This window comes from Saimiri boliviensis, chromosome 1 (assembly GCF_048565385.1).
Source record: "Saimiri boliviensis isolate mSaiBol1 chromosome 1, mSaiBol1.pri, whole genome shotgun sequence".
In the NCBI taxonomy this organism is placed as follows: Eukaryota; Metazoa; Chordata; class Mammalia; order Primates; family Cebidae; genus Saimiri; species Saimiri boliviensis.
In genome coordinates this window covers 25,761,970-25,779,804 of record NC_133449.1, presented here as the reverse complement: position 1 = coordinate 25,779,804, position 17,835 = coordinate 25,761,970, and the positions used below count along the sequence as shown (strand labels likewise).

Below are 17,835 nucleotides of genomic sequence, written 5' to 3'. Positions count from 1 at the left end.
CTTCTGATTGGTAGAACTCAGGTCATGTTTCCACAGCCTAGAATGAGTTTGGGGTTGGGATGAGGTTGGGAAGTGGTGCCAGGGAAGGGGCTCTGCATACTGAAGGTCATGGTGGAGTGTTTCCCAGTCAAAGACAAGGAGTTTGTTGCTGAACACCCAAAGACCTGACAACTGTCCATTAAAAAAGGAAGTGGGGGTGAATATTGGTAAGGGTAGAGGAATGGCACAGGTAGCAACACAATGACAACAACAACAACAAAAATAGCATCCCTGGCCAGGCTCGGCGGCTCACACTGTAATCCCAGCACTTTGAGAAGCCAAGAAGCGCAGATCACTTGAGGCCAGGAGTTTGAGACCAGCCTGGCCAACATGGTGAAACCCCCTCTCTACTAAAAAATGCAAAAATTAGACAGGCATTGTGGTGTATGCCTGTAATCCCAGCTACTTGGGAGGCTGAGGTAGGAGAATGACTTGAACCTGGGAGGCAGTGGTTGCAGTGAGCTGAGATAGTGTCACTACACTCCAGCCGGGGCTACAGAGCGAGACTCCATCTCAAGGGGGAAAAAAAGAAAAAGAAATGGCATCCCTATTTGGCCTTCAAGGATGCAGGGCATGTTTGCCTTGTGGATACTAGTGCCCTGAGGCAGGGCAAAAGGTAGTGGAACCCTGAATGCATAAGCTACATGGGCAAAAGCCTGCCTTCCTCTTGGGGGTATTTTGCCTTTATTTTTATTTTTAATGATTGTGGCTACCTAGTAGTTGTATATATTTATCAGGTACATGAGATGTTTTGATACAGACATGTGATATGAAAGAAGCACATTGTGGAAAATGGGGTATCCACTCCCCTAACTTTATCCTTTGAGTTACAAACAGTAAAATTATACTCTTTTAAGTTATTGTTTATTTATTTATTTATTTTTTGATACAGAGTCTCACTCTGTCACCCAGGCTGAAGTGCAGTGGTGCGATCTCAGCTCACTGAAACCTCCTCCTCCTGGATTCAGGTGATTCTCTTGCCTCAGCCTCCAGAGTAGCTGGGACTACAGGTACACGCCACCACATCTGGCTAATTTTTTGTATTTTTAGTAGAGACAGGGTTTCACCATGCTGACCATGCTGGTCTCGAACTTCTGACCTCATGATCTGCCTGCCTCAGACTCCTCCCAAAGTGCTAGGATTACAGGCATGAGCCACTGAGCCCAGCCTATTTTTCCTCCTTCTTCCCTCTCATTGCCTTCTTCTTCCATAGGTTCCATGTGTAATATGTTTGATGTGTTATTAAACATGTGTGACACCTCATAAAAGAAAGTATAGTTTTGGTTTTTGTAATTTACTTGAATGGCATTGTTTTATAAATCATTTTCTTTTTCCTTCATTTCAGTTCACCATGTTGCTGAAGGTGCAGTTAGAAGCTTAATAGAGCCTGTGAGATAGTCCATGGGAAGCCTGCTATCCATGCAATAATACAAGAAACTTTCTTTATGGTATGTGGTAGGCCCTTGAATGCTGACCTGACCTCCTCCTGAGCCTAATCCTACCAAAAAAGCTAGTCCCAACTCTGATCTCATTAGACCAGTTTTCTCTCTCTGAGTGTGGGATAGGCCATGGGTAAGGCCTGCACTGATCATCAGAACTTGGGGATGTTTCTGTGAGGAAATAGGAAAGCATTGTTCTTTGCTTAGCTTGTTTGCCAGTTTATAACTTACTTATTTATTTTTGAGAGGGAATTTCCCTCTCTCACCCAGGCTGGAGTGCAGTGGCACTATCTTGGCTCACTGCAACCTCCGCCTTCTGGGTTCAAGCAATTCTCCTGCCTCAGCCTCCCGAGTAGCTGGGATTTACAGGCCTGTGCCACCACACCTAGCTAATTTTCTTTTTCTTTCTTTTTTTTTTTTTTTGTATTTTTAGTAGAGATGGAATTTCACCATGTTGTCCAGGCTGGTCTCGAACCCCTGACCTCAAGTGATCTACCTACTGTGGCCTCCCAATGTGCTGGGATTACAGGTGTGAGCCACCATGACTGGCTGCCAGTTTATTAATAAGCAGAAGTGGCCGGGCGCGGTGGCTCAAGCCTGTAATCCCAGCACTTTGGGAGGCCGAGGTGGGTGGATCACGAGGTCGAGAGATCGAGACCATCCTGGTCAACAAGGTGAAACCCCGTCTCTACTAAAAATACAAAAAGTTAGCTGGGCATGGTGGTGCATGCCTGTAATCCCAGCTACTTAGGAGGCTGAGGCAGGAGAATTGCCTGAGCCCAGGAGGCGGAGGTTGCGGTGAGCCGAGATCGCGCCATTGCACTCCAGCCTGGGTAACAAGAGCGAAACTCCGTCTCAAAAAAAAAAAAAAAAAAAAAAAAAAGCAGAAGTGCTAACTTAGGTCTGAATTGTCATAATAGCCAATTTTCTTTTTTTTTTTTTTTTTTTTTTTTTTTTTTGAGACGGAGTTTCGCTCTTGTTACCCAGGCTGGAGTGCAATGGCGCGATCTCGGCTCACCGCAACCTCCGCCTCCTGGGCTCAGGCAATTCTCCTGCCTCAGCCTCCTAAGTAGCTGGGATTACAGGCACGTGCCACCATGCCCAGCTAATTTTTTGTATTTTTAGTAGAGACGGGGTTTCACCATGTTGACCAGGATGGTCTCGATCTCTCGACCTCGTGATCCACCCGCCTCGGCCTCCCAAAGTGCTGGGATTACAGGCTTGAGCCACCGCGCCCGGCTGTAATAGCCAATTTTCAAACTCAAGACAACCCTTTGTGATCTGGTCTAACTCAGTGAGCATCCATTGTATTTTATTTAGTTATTCTCCTAGTAACAGATGCTTAGATTGTTTCCAATCCAACATCTAACTACCACAAACAAAGCCATGATGAACTTATGGGGGAATTTCTCTTGGACACCCCCAGGAATGGTGCTGTTGAGTCACAGGTATGTACATTTTTTACTAAACATTGCCTGGTTGCTTCCCAGAATGGCTGGACCAGACTGAATTCCCATCAGCTATGCATGAGAGTTCTCACCTCTTCACATCTTTACCAGCACTTGGTATTATTCATCTTTCTAATTTTTGCCATGCTGACAGATGGAAAATATTGTCTTATTAATTTTTAATTTCTCCAGTTACAAATTTGAATGTTTTGTATTAGAATGTTTTTTCATATAGTGATACACTTCTGTGAATTACCTGTTCTTCTGTTAGTTTTATTTTATTTTTTGAAACAAGATCTCCCTTTTTCTCTCAGGTTTGAGTGCAGGGACACTGCCACAGCTCACTGCAACCTTGAACTTGTGAGCTCAAGTGATCCTCCTACCTCAGCCTCCTGAGCAGCTAGGACTACAGGCGTGAGCCACCACGCCCAGCTAATTTTATTTTTTGTAGAGAGAGGGTCTTGCCATGTTGCCTATGCTGATTGTGAATTCCTGGAATCAAGTGATCTTCCTTCCTCGGCCTCCCAAAGTGTTGGGATTACAGGCACAGCCATTGTGCCTAGCCTTCTTGGTCTATTTTAAATTTCTAAATGTGAAATGTAATGTTAATCATAATTTATTTATTTATTTATTTATTTATTTATTTATTTATTTTTTTGAGACGGAGTTTTGCTCTTGTTACCCAGGCTGGAGTGCAATGGCGCGATCTCAGCTCACCGCAACCTCCGCCTCCTGGGTTCAGGCAATTCTCCTGCCTCAGCCTCCCGAGTAGCTGGGATTACAGGCAAGCGCCACCATGCCGAGCTTATTTTTTGTATTTTTAGTAGAGACGGGGTTTCACCATGTTGACCAGGATGGTCTCGATCTCTTGACCTTGTGATCCACCCGCCTCGGCCTCCCAAAGTGCTGGGATTACAGGCTTGAGCCACCGCGCCCGGCAATCATAATTTATTGTATAGCTCTTTAGTTACAATGCAGTTAACCCGCAAGGTGGTTTTCAAACCATCTTAGTCTTAGGCATTTCTATTACCTGCCAGTGGTAGCTTAATCTGGGTATTTCTATGGAATTATGCCGTCAACTCAAGCACAATGTTCAATTATGGGTGTCACACTTTAAGAGACACATAAGCAAAGCAGAATGATGGTGATGGTAGTTTTCTGAGAATCATCTTGTATGAAAAGATTTTCAACACCTCAGAAGAGGAAAAAGAGAGAGAGGGTTAACTTGAAGCAGCCTAGAGGAAAACACCAATACTATCTTCAGATAGTTAAAGTGCTGTCATGTGAAATTGGGGTTTTCTGTGTTGCTCTGGAGCAGGCGTCCCCAAACTATGGCCCCGCATGTGGCCCCCTGAGGCCATTTATCTGGCCCCCTGCCGCACTTCAGGAAGGGGCACCTCTTTCATTGGTGGTCAGTGAGAGGAGCACAGTATGTGGTGGCCCTCCAACGGTCTGAGGGACAGTGAACCGGCCCCCTGTGTAAAAAGTTTGGGGACGCCTGCTCTAGAGGATGGAATTAAAACAAATGGATGATGTTAAAGAAAGCCAGTTACTCTCATTCTATAGAACGCTTTTTTTGTCAGAAATACCCAGCCCTGCAATCGGCTGTCTGCAAGGCAAGCTCACTGGCCATGCTGACATTGAGGCTGGTTGCAGCATTTCTGCATGGAGCAGGAAATTAGTTATGACTTCCAACATCTGTCCCAATACAGATACAATTTTTTTTTTTTTTTTTTGAGACGGAGTTTCGCTCTTGTTACCCAGGCTGGAGCGCAATGGCGTGATCTCGGCTCACCGCAACCTCTGCCTCCTGGGTTCAGGCAATTCTCCTGCCTCAGCTCCTGAGTAGCTGGGATTACAGGCACGAGCCACCATGCCCAGCTAATTTATTGTATTTTTAGTAGAGACGAGGTTTCACCATGTCGACCAGGATGGTCTCGAACTCTCGACCTCGTGATCCACCCGCCTTGGCCTCCCAAAGTGCTGGGATTACAGGCTTGAGCCACCGCGCCCGGCCCAGATACAATTTAATTGTTTATTGAGCCCCTACTATGTGTAAGACACTGGGCTGAGATAGGAGGACTGCTTGAGGCCAGGAGTTCAAGAACAGCCCAGGCAACATAGTGAGAACTTATCTCTACAAAAAAATAAAATACATTAGTCAGGCATTGTGGCACATTCCTGCAGTTCTAGCTACTTGGGAGACTGAGGAAGGAGACTCGATTGAACACAGAAGTTTACTGTGGGAACAGAGAAGATACTGTGGGAAAGAAGACTCATCCACCTTCTCTGGTGGTTAGCATGTAGAAACTAGGGTAGAAAATAAGACTCATTGGCTAGGGCCTGGAGCCCCTCAAATGCCAACTGAGATTAGCATTTCAGAATTAAGGCATCCTTGGCAGTGGACTAGAACGAACACATCCAATGGGCTGGGGAAGACTCCCGGGGCAATCATTTTCTTTTATTCTCTTTTTTTGAGACAGGGTCTTGCTCTGTTGCCCAGTATGGAGTACAGTGGCAGGATCTTGGCTCACTGCAACCTTTACTTCCCAGGCTCAAGCAGTCCTCCTGCATCAGCCCCCTAAGAAGCTGGGACCATAGGCATCTGGCACCATGCCCGGTAGACCAATCATTTTCTAACAAGAGGAGGCCTGAGTCAAGACATGCAGGCAGAGCAGAATACTGACAGGCTGCAAGCCGCTAGGCTATCAGTATTTAGCATCAGGAAAGTCCAACCAAGATCTGTTCTCATGAAGTCCCTGCAGGAAGACTGTGGGTGTGAACACAGGAAACAAGCAGTAATAAATACACAAAGTCCTGGAGACTGGAGGGGACGGTTTTACAACAAGATGATGACGTAGCAGTGGGCTGGTCCTTCCAGGGAAGACTCCATTCTTAGGAAGAACACTGAGAGTAAGTTGGGGAGGGATAAAAGATTAAAAAATCAGGTATAGGGGCTGGGCGCGGTGGCTCATGCCTGTAATCCTAGCACTTTGGGAGGCCGAGGCAGGTGGATCATGAGGTCAGGAGATCAAGACCATCCTGGCTAACACGGTGAAACCCAGTCTCTACTCAAAATACAAAAAACTAGCAAAGTGTGGTGGTGGGTGCCTACAGTCCCAGCTACTTGGAAGGCTAAGGCAGGAGAATCATTTGAACCAGGGAAGCAGAGGTTGTAGTGGGCCGAGATCGCGCCACTGCACTCCAGCCTGGGTGACAGAGCGAGACTCTATCTAAAAAAAAAAAAACAAAAGAAATCATGTATAGAGACTGAACATGAGTGGGAACAGTGGTAAAGATGATCCTGCCTCAATATCTTTGGAGGCAGGCTTTTTTTTTTTTTCACACGAAAGTTTTTAGTTTATTAAGCTTCTCGTGAAAAATCCACAACGGCCATAGATAACATCATTGAGCACCTTTACTCCTTCGGCTGTGATCCAATCTCCAGCTCACTTTTTGCCAGCACCAACATTGGTCTTTGCAGTCCCCCTGACTTTCTTCATTCTGTTCTTGCGTTCCTTTCGTTGCTTTCTTGAGGTCTTTTTCTTCTCATACAGGCCATGTCTTGCAAGTCTATGTTCGGGTTCATTTTTCTTTGCATAATCCAGGGAATCATAAATCATGCCAAAGCCAGTTGTCTTGCCACCACCAAAATGAGTTCTGAATACAAATACAAAGATGACATCCGGTGTGGTCTTGAACATTTTGGCTAGTTTTTCCCGAATTTCTGTCTCAGGCACTGTTGCCTTCCCGGGGTGAAGGACATCCATGACCATTTGTTTCCTCTGAAGCAGTCGGTTGGTCATGAACTTTCTAGTGCAGATAGTTAGTGTGTCATTCGTGATGGCGGCCTATCCCGAGGCAGGCATTTTTTTATAAGGTAGAGGCAGATCTTAAATGCTTAAGTTGAAGACTAGAACCACAAGCTGGTCGGCTGTGCTTTTTCTAGAAAAATATAGAGATAATACCTTAATTAATAGTATAAACATACAAATCTGACTATTTTTTTTTTCTTGGCTTTGCAAATATTTGTACTACTACTTTCTTTCTCTCTTTTTTTTTTTTTTTTTTTTTTGAGACACTGTCTCACTGTTGCCCAGGCTGGAGTGCAGTGGCAGAATCATGGCTCACTGCAACCTCTGCCTCCAGGGCTCTAGCAATCCTCTTACCTCAGCCTTCTAAGCAGCTAGGATCACAGGAGCGCACAGCCATGTCCGGCTAATTTTTTTTCTTAATTTTTAAGAGATGGGGCTTCACTATGTTGCCTAGACTGGTCTGGAACTACTAGACTTAAGCTATTTGCCTACGTTGGCCTCCCAAAGTTCTGGGATTACAGGCATGAGCCTGTGCGCCCAGCCTGGATTACATTTTCTGTTATTGTTGTTGAGACAGAGTCTTGCTCTGTCACCTAGGCAGGAGTGCAGTGATGCAATCTCAACTCACTGTAACCTCAGCTTCCCAGGCTCAAGCGAGTCTTCTGCCTCAGCCTCCCAAGTTGCTGGAATTACAGGCACCTGCCACCATGCCTGGCTAATTTTTGTATTTTTAGTACAGATGAGGTTTCACCAAGTTGGCCAGGCTGGTCTTGAACTCCTGAGCTCAAGTGATCTGCCCGCCTTGGCCTCCCAAAGAACTGGGATTACAGGTATGAGCCATCACACCTGGCCTCTGGACTACATTCTGTATAGAGCAATTTTGAAAAAAAGCATAAGCCCTAAACTAGAACTAGATTGGCATTTTCTTTCACTGTTTCCACTTTTGTGAAAGATTTCTTCATAACTCCAAGTTTATCCTTTAGGCCTATGTAGATCCCCATTTTATTCTTTTTTCTAGAGTCAGAGATCTTCCATCCCTTGATCACTTCTGCTTGCTTCACTGGCATAGATACAGCTTGATGCTTAGGCCTCACTCCAGCAAAACCTTTAATTAACTTTAGAGAATCCAAATGCTAAGTACTGGCTGAGCCTCTCAATCCTCCCAATTCTCACCTTGACATAATATGATGTCTTGTGGAGGTTTTCTTCTCTTTTCCCTTACCCATATAGTCTAAATTCTGCATTAACAGTGTGACCTCTGGGAAGGCTCTGACTTCTCTGAGCCTCAGACTCCTCATCAGTAGGTTGCATTCAGGGCTCGAATTATGGCCTCTGGAAAGGCCCTAATTTCTCTGAGCCTCAGACTGCTCATCAGTGGGTTATGTGCAGGGGTTGAATTATGCCTGGGCACAGTGGTTCACGCCTGTAATTCCAGCACTTTGGGAGGCCAAAGTGCATGGATTGTTTGAGCCCAAGAGTGCAAGACCAGCCTGGGCAACATGGCAAATCCCTATCTCTACAAAAAATATAAAAATTAGCCAGGCGTAATGGTGCGCATCTGTAGACTCAGATGCGGGGGAGGCTAAAGAGGGAGAATTGCTTGAGCCCGAGAGGTTGAGGCTGCAGTGAGCAGTGATTGCTCCACTGCATTGCAGCCTGGGTGACAGAGACCCTATCTCCAAAAAAAAAAAAAAAAAAAAGGTATGTTTCTGGCTGGGTGCAGTGGCTCATGCCTATAATCCCAGCACTTTGGGAGGCTGAGGAGGGCAGATCGCCTGAGGTCAGGAATTTGAGACCATCCTGGTCAGGCATGGTGGCTCGTTTCCTAGTTTAGGGTTTGTGCTTTTTTCAAAATTGCTTTATAAGGAATGTAGTCCAGGGGCCGGGCGCAGTGGCTCATGCCTGTAATTCCAGAACTTTGGGAGGCTGAAGAGAACGGATCACTTGAGGTCAGGGGTTCAAGACCAGCCTTGCCAACATGGTTAAACGCTGTCTCTGCTAAAAATACAAAAATTAGATGGGTGTGGTGGTGCCTGTAATCCCAGCTACTTGGAAGTCTGAGGAAGGAGATTCACTTGAACCCAGGAGGCAAAAGTTGCAGTGAGCTGAGATTGTGCCACTGCACTCCAGCCTGGGTAAAAGAGTCAGACTTCATGTAAGAAAAAAAAAAAATCTGGGGCCGGGTGCGGTGGCTCAAGCCTGTAATCCCAGCACTTTGGGAGGCCGAGGCGGGTGGATCATGAGGTCGAGAGATCGAGACCATCCTGGTCAACATGGTGAAACCCCGTCTCTACTAAAAATGCAAAAAACTAGCTGGGCTTGGTGGCGGGTGCCTGTAATCCCAGCTACTCAGGAGGCTCAGGCAGCAGAATTGCCTGAGCCCAGGAGGTGGAGGTTGCAGTGAGCTGAGATCACGCCATTGCACTCCAGCCTAGGTAACAAGAGTGAAACTCCGTCTCAAAAAAAAAAAAGAAAAGAAAAGAAAAAAAAAATTCTATGATTAATAATTTGTTAATAAATGTAATTACTTCCTAAAGTTTCAGAATATGAGTTCATGGGGAAAAGTTTCTAAGTGATAAAATTGTTGGTTACAGGATAAAAAATAAAGTCAAAAAATCTTTTCTACTGATATATATTTGTACATATTTATGGAAGGACGTGTGATATTTGATACATGCATACAGTGTATAATGATCAAAGCAGGGTAATGGGGGTATCCATCACCTCAAATATTTATCATTTGCATTGGATTTTTCAAATTTTTAAACTGTCCATTATCCCCAAAATTTATGTAGTGGTATTATTCTCCAAATTAGGCTTCTTTGTTTGTTTCTTTGTTTTTTGAGATGGAGTTTTGCTCTTGTTGCCAGGTTGGAGTGCAGTGGCGTGATCTTGGCTCACTGCAACCTCCCAGGTTCAGGTGATTCTCCTGCCACAGTCTCCCATGTAGCTGGGACTACAGGTGCACACCACCACACCCAGCTAATTTTCATATTTTTAGTAGAGACAGCGTTTTACCATTTTGGCCAGGATGGTCTCCATCTCTTGACTTTGTGATCTGCCCGACTCGGCCTCCCAAAGTGCTGCGATTACAGGCATGATCTACCATGCCCAGACCGAATTAGGCTTTCTACACAAAAAAATCTTGGCTGGGTGTGTTGGCTCATGCCTGTAATCCCAGCACCTTGGGGAGCCAAGGTGGATTGCTTGAGGCCAGGAGGTTGAGGTTGCATTGAGGCCTCTGCACTCCAGCCTGTGCAACAAGCAAGACCCTTAAAACCCTCAAAACAAACAAGACCCTCAAAACAAGCACACAAGATCTTTAACACTTCATTTTTTCACAGATGGAGTCCACTCTATTACCCAGCCTGGTGTCAAACTCCTGGGTTCAAGCAATCCTCCCACTTCAGCCTCCTGAATAGCTGGGACTACAGGTTCAGTCATTGTATCCAGCTTAAAAACACTTAAGACTTTTTTTTGAGACCAAGTCTCACTTTGGTCCCCAGGCTGGAGTGTAATGGTACTGTCTCAGCTCACTGCAACCTCCGCCTCCCGGGTTCAAGCGATTCTCCTGCCTCAGCCTCCAAGTAGCTGGGACCATGCCCAGCTAATTTTTGTATTTTTAGTAGAGACGGGGTTTCACCATGTTGACCAGGCTGGCCTCGAACTCCTGACCTCATGATCCGCCTACCTTGGCCTCCCAAAGTGCTGGGATTACAGGCATGAGCCACTGCGCCCAGCAAGACTTTTAAGATACTTTGTAACATTGGGGCTTGAGTTAATCTAACTTATTTTGAAAGGAATAATCAAGGTAAAAAGATTTTCCTTCTGACTCTGAATTGATAACACACCTGTGCTGCACTCAACATCGCTCACTTTGTGATTTGCATAGCTAGTCTATTTTAGAATTATTATCTTAAGGTATTCCCAGCTGAAGTCGGAATGATTCAGAGAGGACAAGAAGGTTTAAGTGAGGCCCGGTGCGGTGGCTCACTCCTGTAATCCCAGCACTTTGGGAGGCTGAGGCGGGTGAATCACCTGAGGTCAGGAGTTTCAGACCAGCCTGGCCAACGTGGTGAAACCCCACGTCTACTAAAAATACAAAAAATTAGCCAGGTGTGTTGGCGCACGCCTGTAATCCCAGCTACAGAGAAGGCTGAGGCAGGAGAGTAACTTGAACCTGGGAGGCGGAGGCTGCAGTGAGCTGAGATCTGCCATTATACTCCAGCCTGGGTGAGAGTGAAACCCTGTCTCACATAAAAAAAAAAAAAAAAAAGGTTTAAGTGACATGACTAGGAGCAATTAGAGAAAATGACTGAAGAGAGATGGATTAGTGAAAACGAGTATCCTTGGCAAGCATGCCTTAGGGGTGGTTGGGAAGAAAGGAAACATGTAAGACTGAAATGTAAGACAGAAATGTAAGACAGAATTGCCTGAAAGTCTATCTTTAATTACACGTCAAATACACATTTTGGTGACTTGGCGATTGTGGGGAGGTGTGTGTAAAAATGTAGTTTTTACTTTTCTATTCCTGTTTCTTACTTTCCACGTCTCAGCGTTTTCCACTTTATCAGGCTGAACCAGCTCACCAGATTCGACTCCTGTGCCAGCACACCTAGGCGTGCTTAAGGGATGGATGACCCTGAGAATGGAAGGTCAGCAGCATACATATTGTAACTACAGAAGGGAAGAAGAGAAAAAGAGCGGTGTAAATAGGACTGATGGGGAGAGAGGTCGGAAGTGGGTAAAACAAATGAAGAGAGGATGTGAGGATGGAGGCTGTGTCGGATTGGGGGTAGGCTTGACCACTTTTCAATTACTTATTTATTTATTTAAATGAGACAAAGTCTCGCTCTGTCGCCAGGCTGGAGTGCAGTGGCAAGATCTCGGCTCACTGCAACCTCTGCCTCCCAGGTTCATGCGATTCTCCTGCCTCAGCCTCCAGAGCAACTGGGACTACAGGCGCGTGCCACCACGCTCGGCTATTTTTTTGTATTTTTTTAAAGCAGATATGGGGTTTCACCGTGTTAGCCAGGATGGTCTCGATCTCCTGAACTCGTGATCCACCCGCCTCGGCCTCCCAAAGTGCTGGGATTACAGGCAAGAGCCACCTCGCCCGGCCCACCTTTCAATTTGCAACCCAGTAGTACGACTCTGGCGGCAGGTAGAGGCTCCGCCTCCTCTGCGGAGAGCTCTCGGGTTCTCCCGGATTCCTAAAGGCCGGCAGAGGCGTAGCGCAGGTTCTCTAAGCATCAGCACATAACCTTCCACTTCGCGGGGTGGTTGTTCCTGCGCCCAGGTGTTCCTCAGCCTTCCTCTCCTCGCCCAGGAAGAGGCTGAGAGGATTACATCATCCCAACAGGAGCAGCATGGCCAGGTTTTCCATCTCAAACTCTTGCTCTAGAAGTGAACCGGGATGGAGCGCTCAAGTTTCCCAGTCAGGGTTGGCCCTGGCGGGGGGGAGGGAAGCGGGTGGCAAGCCGGAAGGAGTCTCGTTCTAGCAGAGAAGCTATTAAATGACCCAGGGCACGACTTTTTCTCGCGTTTACGAGCTCCACCTACACGGGAACACATGGCCACCCAAGCCCGTCGCTGAGCCCAGACCTCCAGCTCCACACACCCGACAAACGCTGTGCGAGAAACCGCAGCGCGGGCCGGAGAGCGACCCCGGGAAGGGATGGCGGTGCGCGGTGCGTAAAGCGTGTCCCCGGGGGCGCTGCGCCTGCGTGGTGGCTAGGCAGCGACTCCCGAGGGGTGTGCTCGTAACGCCGCGCACCCTATCAGGCGGCCGCAGGGAGCGCGCCCGCGGCCTCACCCTCTCTCGCCCCTCCCTTCTCCCCTCTGGGTCCAGCTTCAGACTGAGGCTTGGAGGCCGGAGGGAGCGCTCCACTCTCCACCCAGGCGCGCCCCCACGCTCTCTTGTGCGCGTGCGCAGAGGCGGACCGCAAGGCGAGGGCGCGAGGGAAGGGCGGGCGTACGTCCTTGCGTGCGTCTCAGGCAGCGCGCACGCTGGCGTGAGAGGGCACGGGGGAAAGGTGGCTCTGGCCGGGGTGGCTCGCCTTCCTGAGGCTATGTAGCTGAGCTCGTCGACTTGGAGATCCTTCGCTGTCCTCGCGGCGTGCTAGCGCAGAGGTTCTGCTCCGGGGAGACACTGTACACACGCCCGCCGCGCCTCCTCGACGGCAGAGCAGGCTTGCTCGTCCGTGGGAGCGTCCCGGCCGAGAAGCCCTGAGGGGGGAGGGGAGGCCATTTTGTCCCGACCGACTCCCCGGAACCGGGCGGAGCGGCTGGGAGAGGCTGCGGAGCTGCGGTTGCCGCCTTCGGAGGCACTGGACGCCGCCACTGTCGGGCCTTCCTCGAAGCTGTTCGTAGGTCGCCCGCACCCTCTCGAGCCTTCCTTTTTCCCACGCTTCCCAGTCCTCCGGCCTGAGAACGCCCGAGTGAGGAGTTGGCCGTAGTGAGAGGGACCGATCCCTTGGGGCCGCCGGCGGCGAGAGCCCGAGCCGCTCCTCCCAATGGCGAAGAAGACGTACGACCTGCTTTTCAAGCTGCTCCTGATCGGGGACTCGGGAGTGGGGAAGACCTGCGTCCTTTTCCGTTTTTCGGATGATGCCTTCAATACCACCTTTATTTCCACCATAGGTAAGACCTGTGGGAGGACGGTGTACGGTCTCGGTAGCTGTAAACCGTTTATTTTACTCCAGACATCTTGCTTCCCGTAATATACGCCTTTGTTTCAGTGATTCCGATTCCAAACGACAGACCCAAGTTACGATTTGAATCGGCATCGAGCTTACTGGGGCGGGGTCTTCCATGCTTTCCATCCGGTGTTTTGCTTTCGAGTCTCCCACTATGCTCAGTGCCTTCGGTTACAAAATATGCATCATTTAACCCCGTTCCAGAACCTTATTTCTTCAGGCGACTGGACTGGCTTTTTCCACATTTGCTTGGAATTACTAGATGTGTGGTATATTTAAGGTATTTATTTCAGTGGTTGCGATTGCAACAGTACTAGCTATTTGGGAAAGGCCTGAATTTGTACTCTGGGGCAAAGAGAAGATTCCATATGGTCATAACTTAGAGTAAACTTGAGGGTTTGTGTGGAGAATAATTAAGGCTCATTAGAAGGGAGAAGTGAGTCGCCCTCATTGACATCCGTTGATGTGTCAAACAATCGGAGGCTCTTCGCGCTTGTGGTGGGACTCTGGCATATTTGCCTCGGTGCTTTTCGAGACATCAACAGAAACAGTAATCTGGGGGAGATGATCAGTTTCTGTCCTCAAACCCAACAGAATGAAGTCAAGTTCTCTCTTCTGTTTCGACTGTAGTATTTACAGGAAATTATTTTGCCAGTCATAGCCCTAAGGACTTCTAATGTACTTTCACCACGTTTCAGAATTACTTAGTGTGGAAGTAAGAGCTAAAGAGTGACCTTTTAAATCGAATTTCCCGTCTAGGAAAGGAAAGGGGAAGGCTCTAGGAAAGTCCCTTTTGAATCTGTTTAGAAAATTTAGTGGCGCTGATGCTAATTGTGCTAAATTAATTGTGAAACTCACCCGATCCCCAATAAATTTCTTGAAGACCCATGGCTGCCTCTGTCACTTGGAGCCCAGCACTCAGCATTGTGGCGGTGTAGTTTAACCCATTTTTAATGTCGTTTTCTATTGAGACGATTTAAAAAAGCAACTACAGTTGTCTTTGAACTCTGGGAATTGTTAAAATTAAGCTGATTTGAAACAATTTATAGCGTTACTGAAATAATTTGGTTTGGATTTTTTTGTGTGTGACAAATACTGCTTCATTCTTACAAAAGTAATTATACTGAAATTAAATTGGACAAGTGATTTTTTAAAAACAGATTTTTATTTCGCTCACCCTTTTTGGGTGGAAATTACAGTTCTTATTTCCAGAGTATCTTACTGTTCTCTTGGTCTTTTACAAATTTCATGAAACTTAGAACTTGTTCTCTGACTTCTGGGTTAGAGAACAGTAGCACTTAGCGCTAGCACTTCCCTAGCACTAAGTTTGCTGTTAACACTCCACTTTTGCTGTAGCTGGGTGGGGTTAGGTGATCAGATGGGTCAGCAAATATTTACTGAGCACCTAATGCTGGGCATTGTTCTTAGGCACTGGGAATAAATGGTGAACACAACAGACCCCTTGAGGAGCATTCCAGTGAGATCAGTCATAACTGTGGAAGGTGCTACAGTAGTAACCATAGGGAGGAGCATTGTCTAGCCTAAATCGTGAGGAGTCTGAGTAGGCTTACATAGAGATGATATCTAAAATGATGAAGTCTGAAGGACTAATAGGAATTGGGTCAGAGGGCTGGGATAAGGCCTTTCTGGAAAAGGGAGCATAGAACAAACATATAGTAAGGTTGATGATTTAATTCATGTGGTCAACTTTATTTTGAGACAAAGTTTCGCACTGTCACCTAGGCTGGAGTGCAGTGGCATGAACTCAGCTCACTGCAGCCTCCGCCTCAGGGGTTAAGCAATTCTCCTACTTAAGCCTCCTGAGTAGCTGAGATTAAAGGTGCCCACCACCGTGCCTGTCTAATTTATGTATTTTTAGTAGAGACTGGGTTTCACCATGTTGGTCAGGCTGGTCTTGAACTCCTGACCTCAAGCAGCCCACCTCCTCAGCCTACCAAAGTGCTGGGATTACAGGCGTGAGCCACCATGCCCAGCCATGTGGTCAGCTTTAACCTGTCATTAGGAACAGTGGTGGATGGAGAGAATTGGAAGCAAAACATTAACTTTGTCTACTCCAATCTTTTTGTAAAGGGTACGTGCCCCCATCTAAAACTCAGTCCTCTAAGATAATGGTATAATCTTTTTGTCATCCTTTTACTTGGGAAGATGTGTGATGATTTTGGATCAAGTCTGCTGGGTTGAAATCCTGGTTCCACAGTATTACCTGTGCAACTTTGGTTTCAGGTTCTTTAGAAGTGTTAATAATGGTATCTACCACATAGGATAATTGTGAAGATGTTATGAGTTAGCTAGAGTAAAGCACTTCACACGGTGCTAGGCACTTTGTAGGAGCACAGTCCACATTAACTATATATAGAATATGTGACTCTTCTGCTGTGGAAGTGTGGCAGAACATGTTATTCTGTGGATTGAACGTCCTGCGCATAGTGGTATCCAAGTATTTGTTGGTGCTCCACTAAACGATTACTTTTTTTTTTTTTGAGATGGAGTTTCATTGTTTTTGCCCACGCTGGAGTGCAATGGTCTGATCTTGGCTCACTGCAACCTCCGCCTCCCAGGCTTAAGCAATTCTCCTGCCTCAGTCTCCGGAGTAGCTGGAATTACAGGTGCCCACCAGCACACTCAGCTGATTTTTTGTATTTTTAGTAGAAACAGAGTTTCACCATGTTTGCCTGGCTGATCTTGAACTCCTGACCTCAGGTGATCCACTCGCTTTGGCTCCCAAAGTATTGAGATCACAGACATGAGCCACTGTGTTCACCCTCCCTCTTTTTTTTTTTTTTTTTTGAGATGGAGTTTCTCTCCCGTTGCTCAGCTTGGAGTACAGTGGTGCAATCTTGGATCACTGTAGCCTCTGCCTCCCAGGTTCAAGCGATTCTCCTGCCTCAGTCTCCCGGGTAGCCGGGATTACAGGTGTGCACCACCATGCCCAGCCAATTTAGTGTTTTTAGTAGAGACAGTTTCATCATGTTGGTCAGGCTGCTCTCCAATTCCTGACCTCAGGTGATCCACCCACCTCAGCCTCCCAAAGGTGCTGGGATTACAGGTATGAGCCACTGCATCTAGCCCTACTAAACAATTTTACTTTAGATTTTGCATTTTGATACTTTCATATAAAAATATTTTCATATTTAACATGTTGAATAGTGTAAATTGAGAAAATGAGTGTGATTCTAAGTACAGTTTGAACACATTCATGTATTAGCTCTTTGTGCACAGGTTTAGAAGTCTATCCAAGTGAAATAATGTGAGCCACAAATACTACTTTTAATAGCCTTTTTTTTTTTTTTTTTTTTTTGAGGTGGAGTCTTGTTTTGTTGCCCAGGCTGGAGTTCCGTGGTGCAATCTTGGCTTACTGACTCCCGGGTTCAAGCAATACTCCTGCCTCAGCCTCCCAAATAGCTGGGATTACAGGCATCTGCAACCATGCCCAGCTAATTTTTGAATTTTTTTTAGTAGAGACAGGGTTTCACCATGTTGGTCAGGTTGGTCTTGAATGCCTTACTCAGGTGATCTGCCCACCTGGACCTCCCAAAATTCTGGGATTACAGGTGTGAGCCACCGAGCCCTGCCAAATAGCCACATTTTAAAAAGCAAATTTTAATATTATATTTTAACTCATATCTAAAATGTTACTTTATTGTGTAATCAAGACTTAAAAATTGTTGAGGGCAGCCTCAGTGGCTCACACCTCTAATCCTAGCACTTTGTCAGGCCAAGGTAGGATGATTGCTTGGACTTAAGAGTTTGAGAGCAGACTGGGCAACATAGTGAGACCCTGCCTGTATGAAAAAATAAAATAAAATTGTTGAGATGTTTTGCATTCTTTTTCTCTGGTTTGTAAGCTGTGCTTACAACTCATCTCAATTTAGATTTGGTGTATTTCTACATAGATACATATTTTGGTTTTTTTTTGTTTTGTTTTTTTTTTTTGAGACGGAGTTTCACTCTTGTTACCCAGGGTGGAGTGCAGTGGCACCATCTCGGCTCACTGCAACCTCCGCCTCCTGGGTTCAGGCAATTCTCCTGCCTCAACCTCCTGAGTAGCTGGGATTACAGGCACGCGCCACCATGCCCAACTAATGTTTTGTATTTTTAGTAGAGATGGGGTTTCACCATGTTGACCAGGATGGTCTTGATCTCGACCTTGTGATCCACCCGCCTCGGCCTCCCAAAGTGCTAGGATTACAGGCTTGAGCCACTGCGCCCAGCCTGGATATATATTTTGTAATGAAAAAATAAATTTTAAAAAGGTACATTTCAAGTGATTAATAGCCACATGTGGCTAGTGGCTACCATACTGGGTGGTACTTGTCTAAACAATCTAAAGTAGCCAGATGGCCAATATGCAGATGACTAGAAATGCTTTGAATGC

General features: G+C 46.5%; 1 protein-coding gene and 1 pseudogene across 1 annotated transcript in view; one reads left to right on the top strand and one right to left on the bottom strand.

The window, feature by feature from the left end:
* Window positions 1-6,316: 6,316 nt before the first annotated feature.
* LOC101053882 (small ribosomal subunit protein eS24 pseudogene) lies at window positions 6,317-11,994 on the bottom strand (annotated as a pseudogene).
* Window positions 11,995-12,729: 735 nt separating this feature from the next.
* The window catches only part of RAB10 (RAB10, member RAS oncogene family), an 89,767-nt gene continuing 84,661 nt past the window's right edge, over window positions 12,730-17,835 (top strand). The window contains exon 1 of the mRNA XM_003935270.4: window positions 12,730-13,383. Within this exon, the coding sequence (XP_003935319.1) occupies window positions 13,257-13,383 (127 nt within the window). The 5' untranslated portion in view covers window positions 12,730-13,256. The remainder of the gene's footprint in view (window positions 13,384-17,835) is intronic.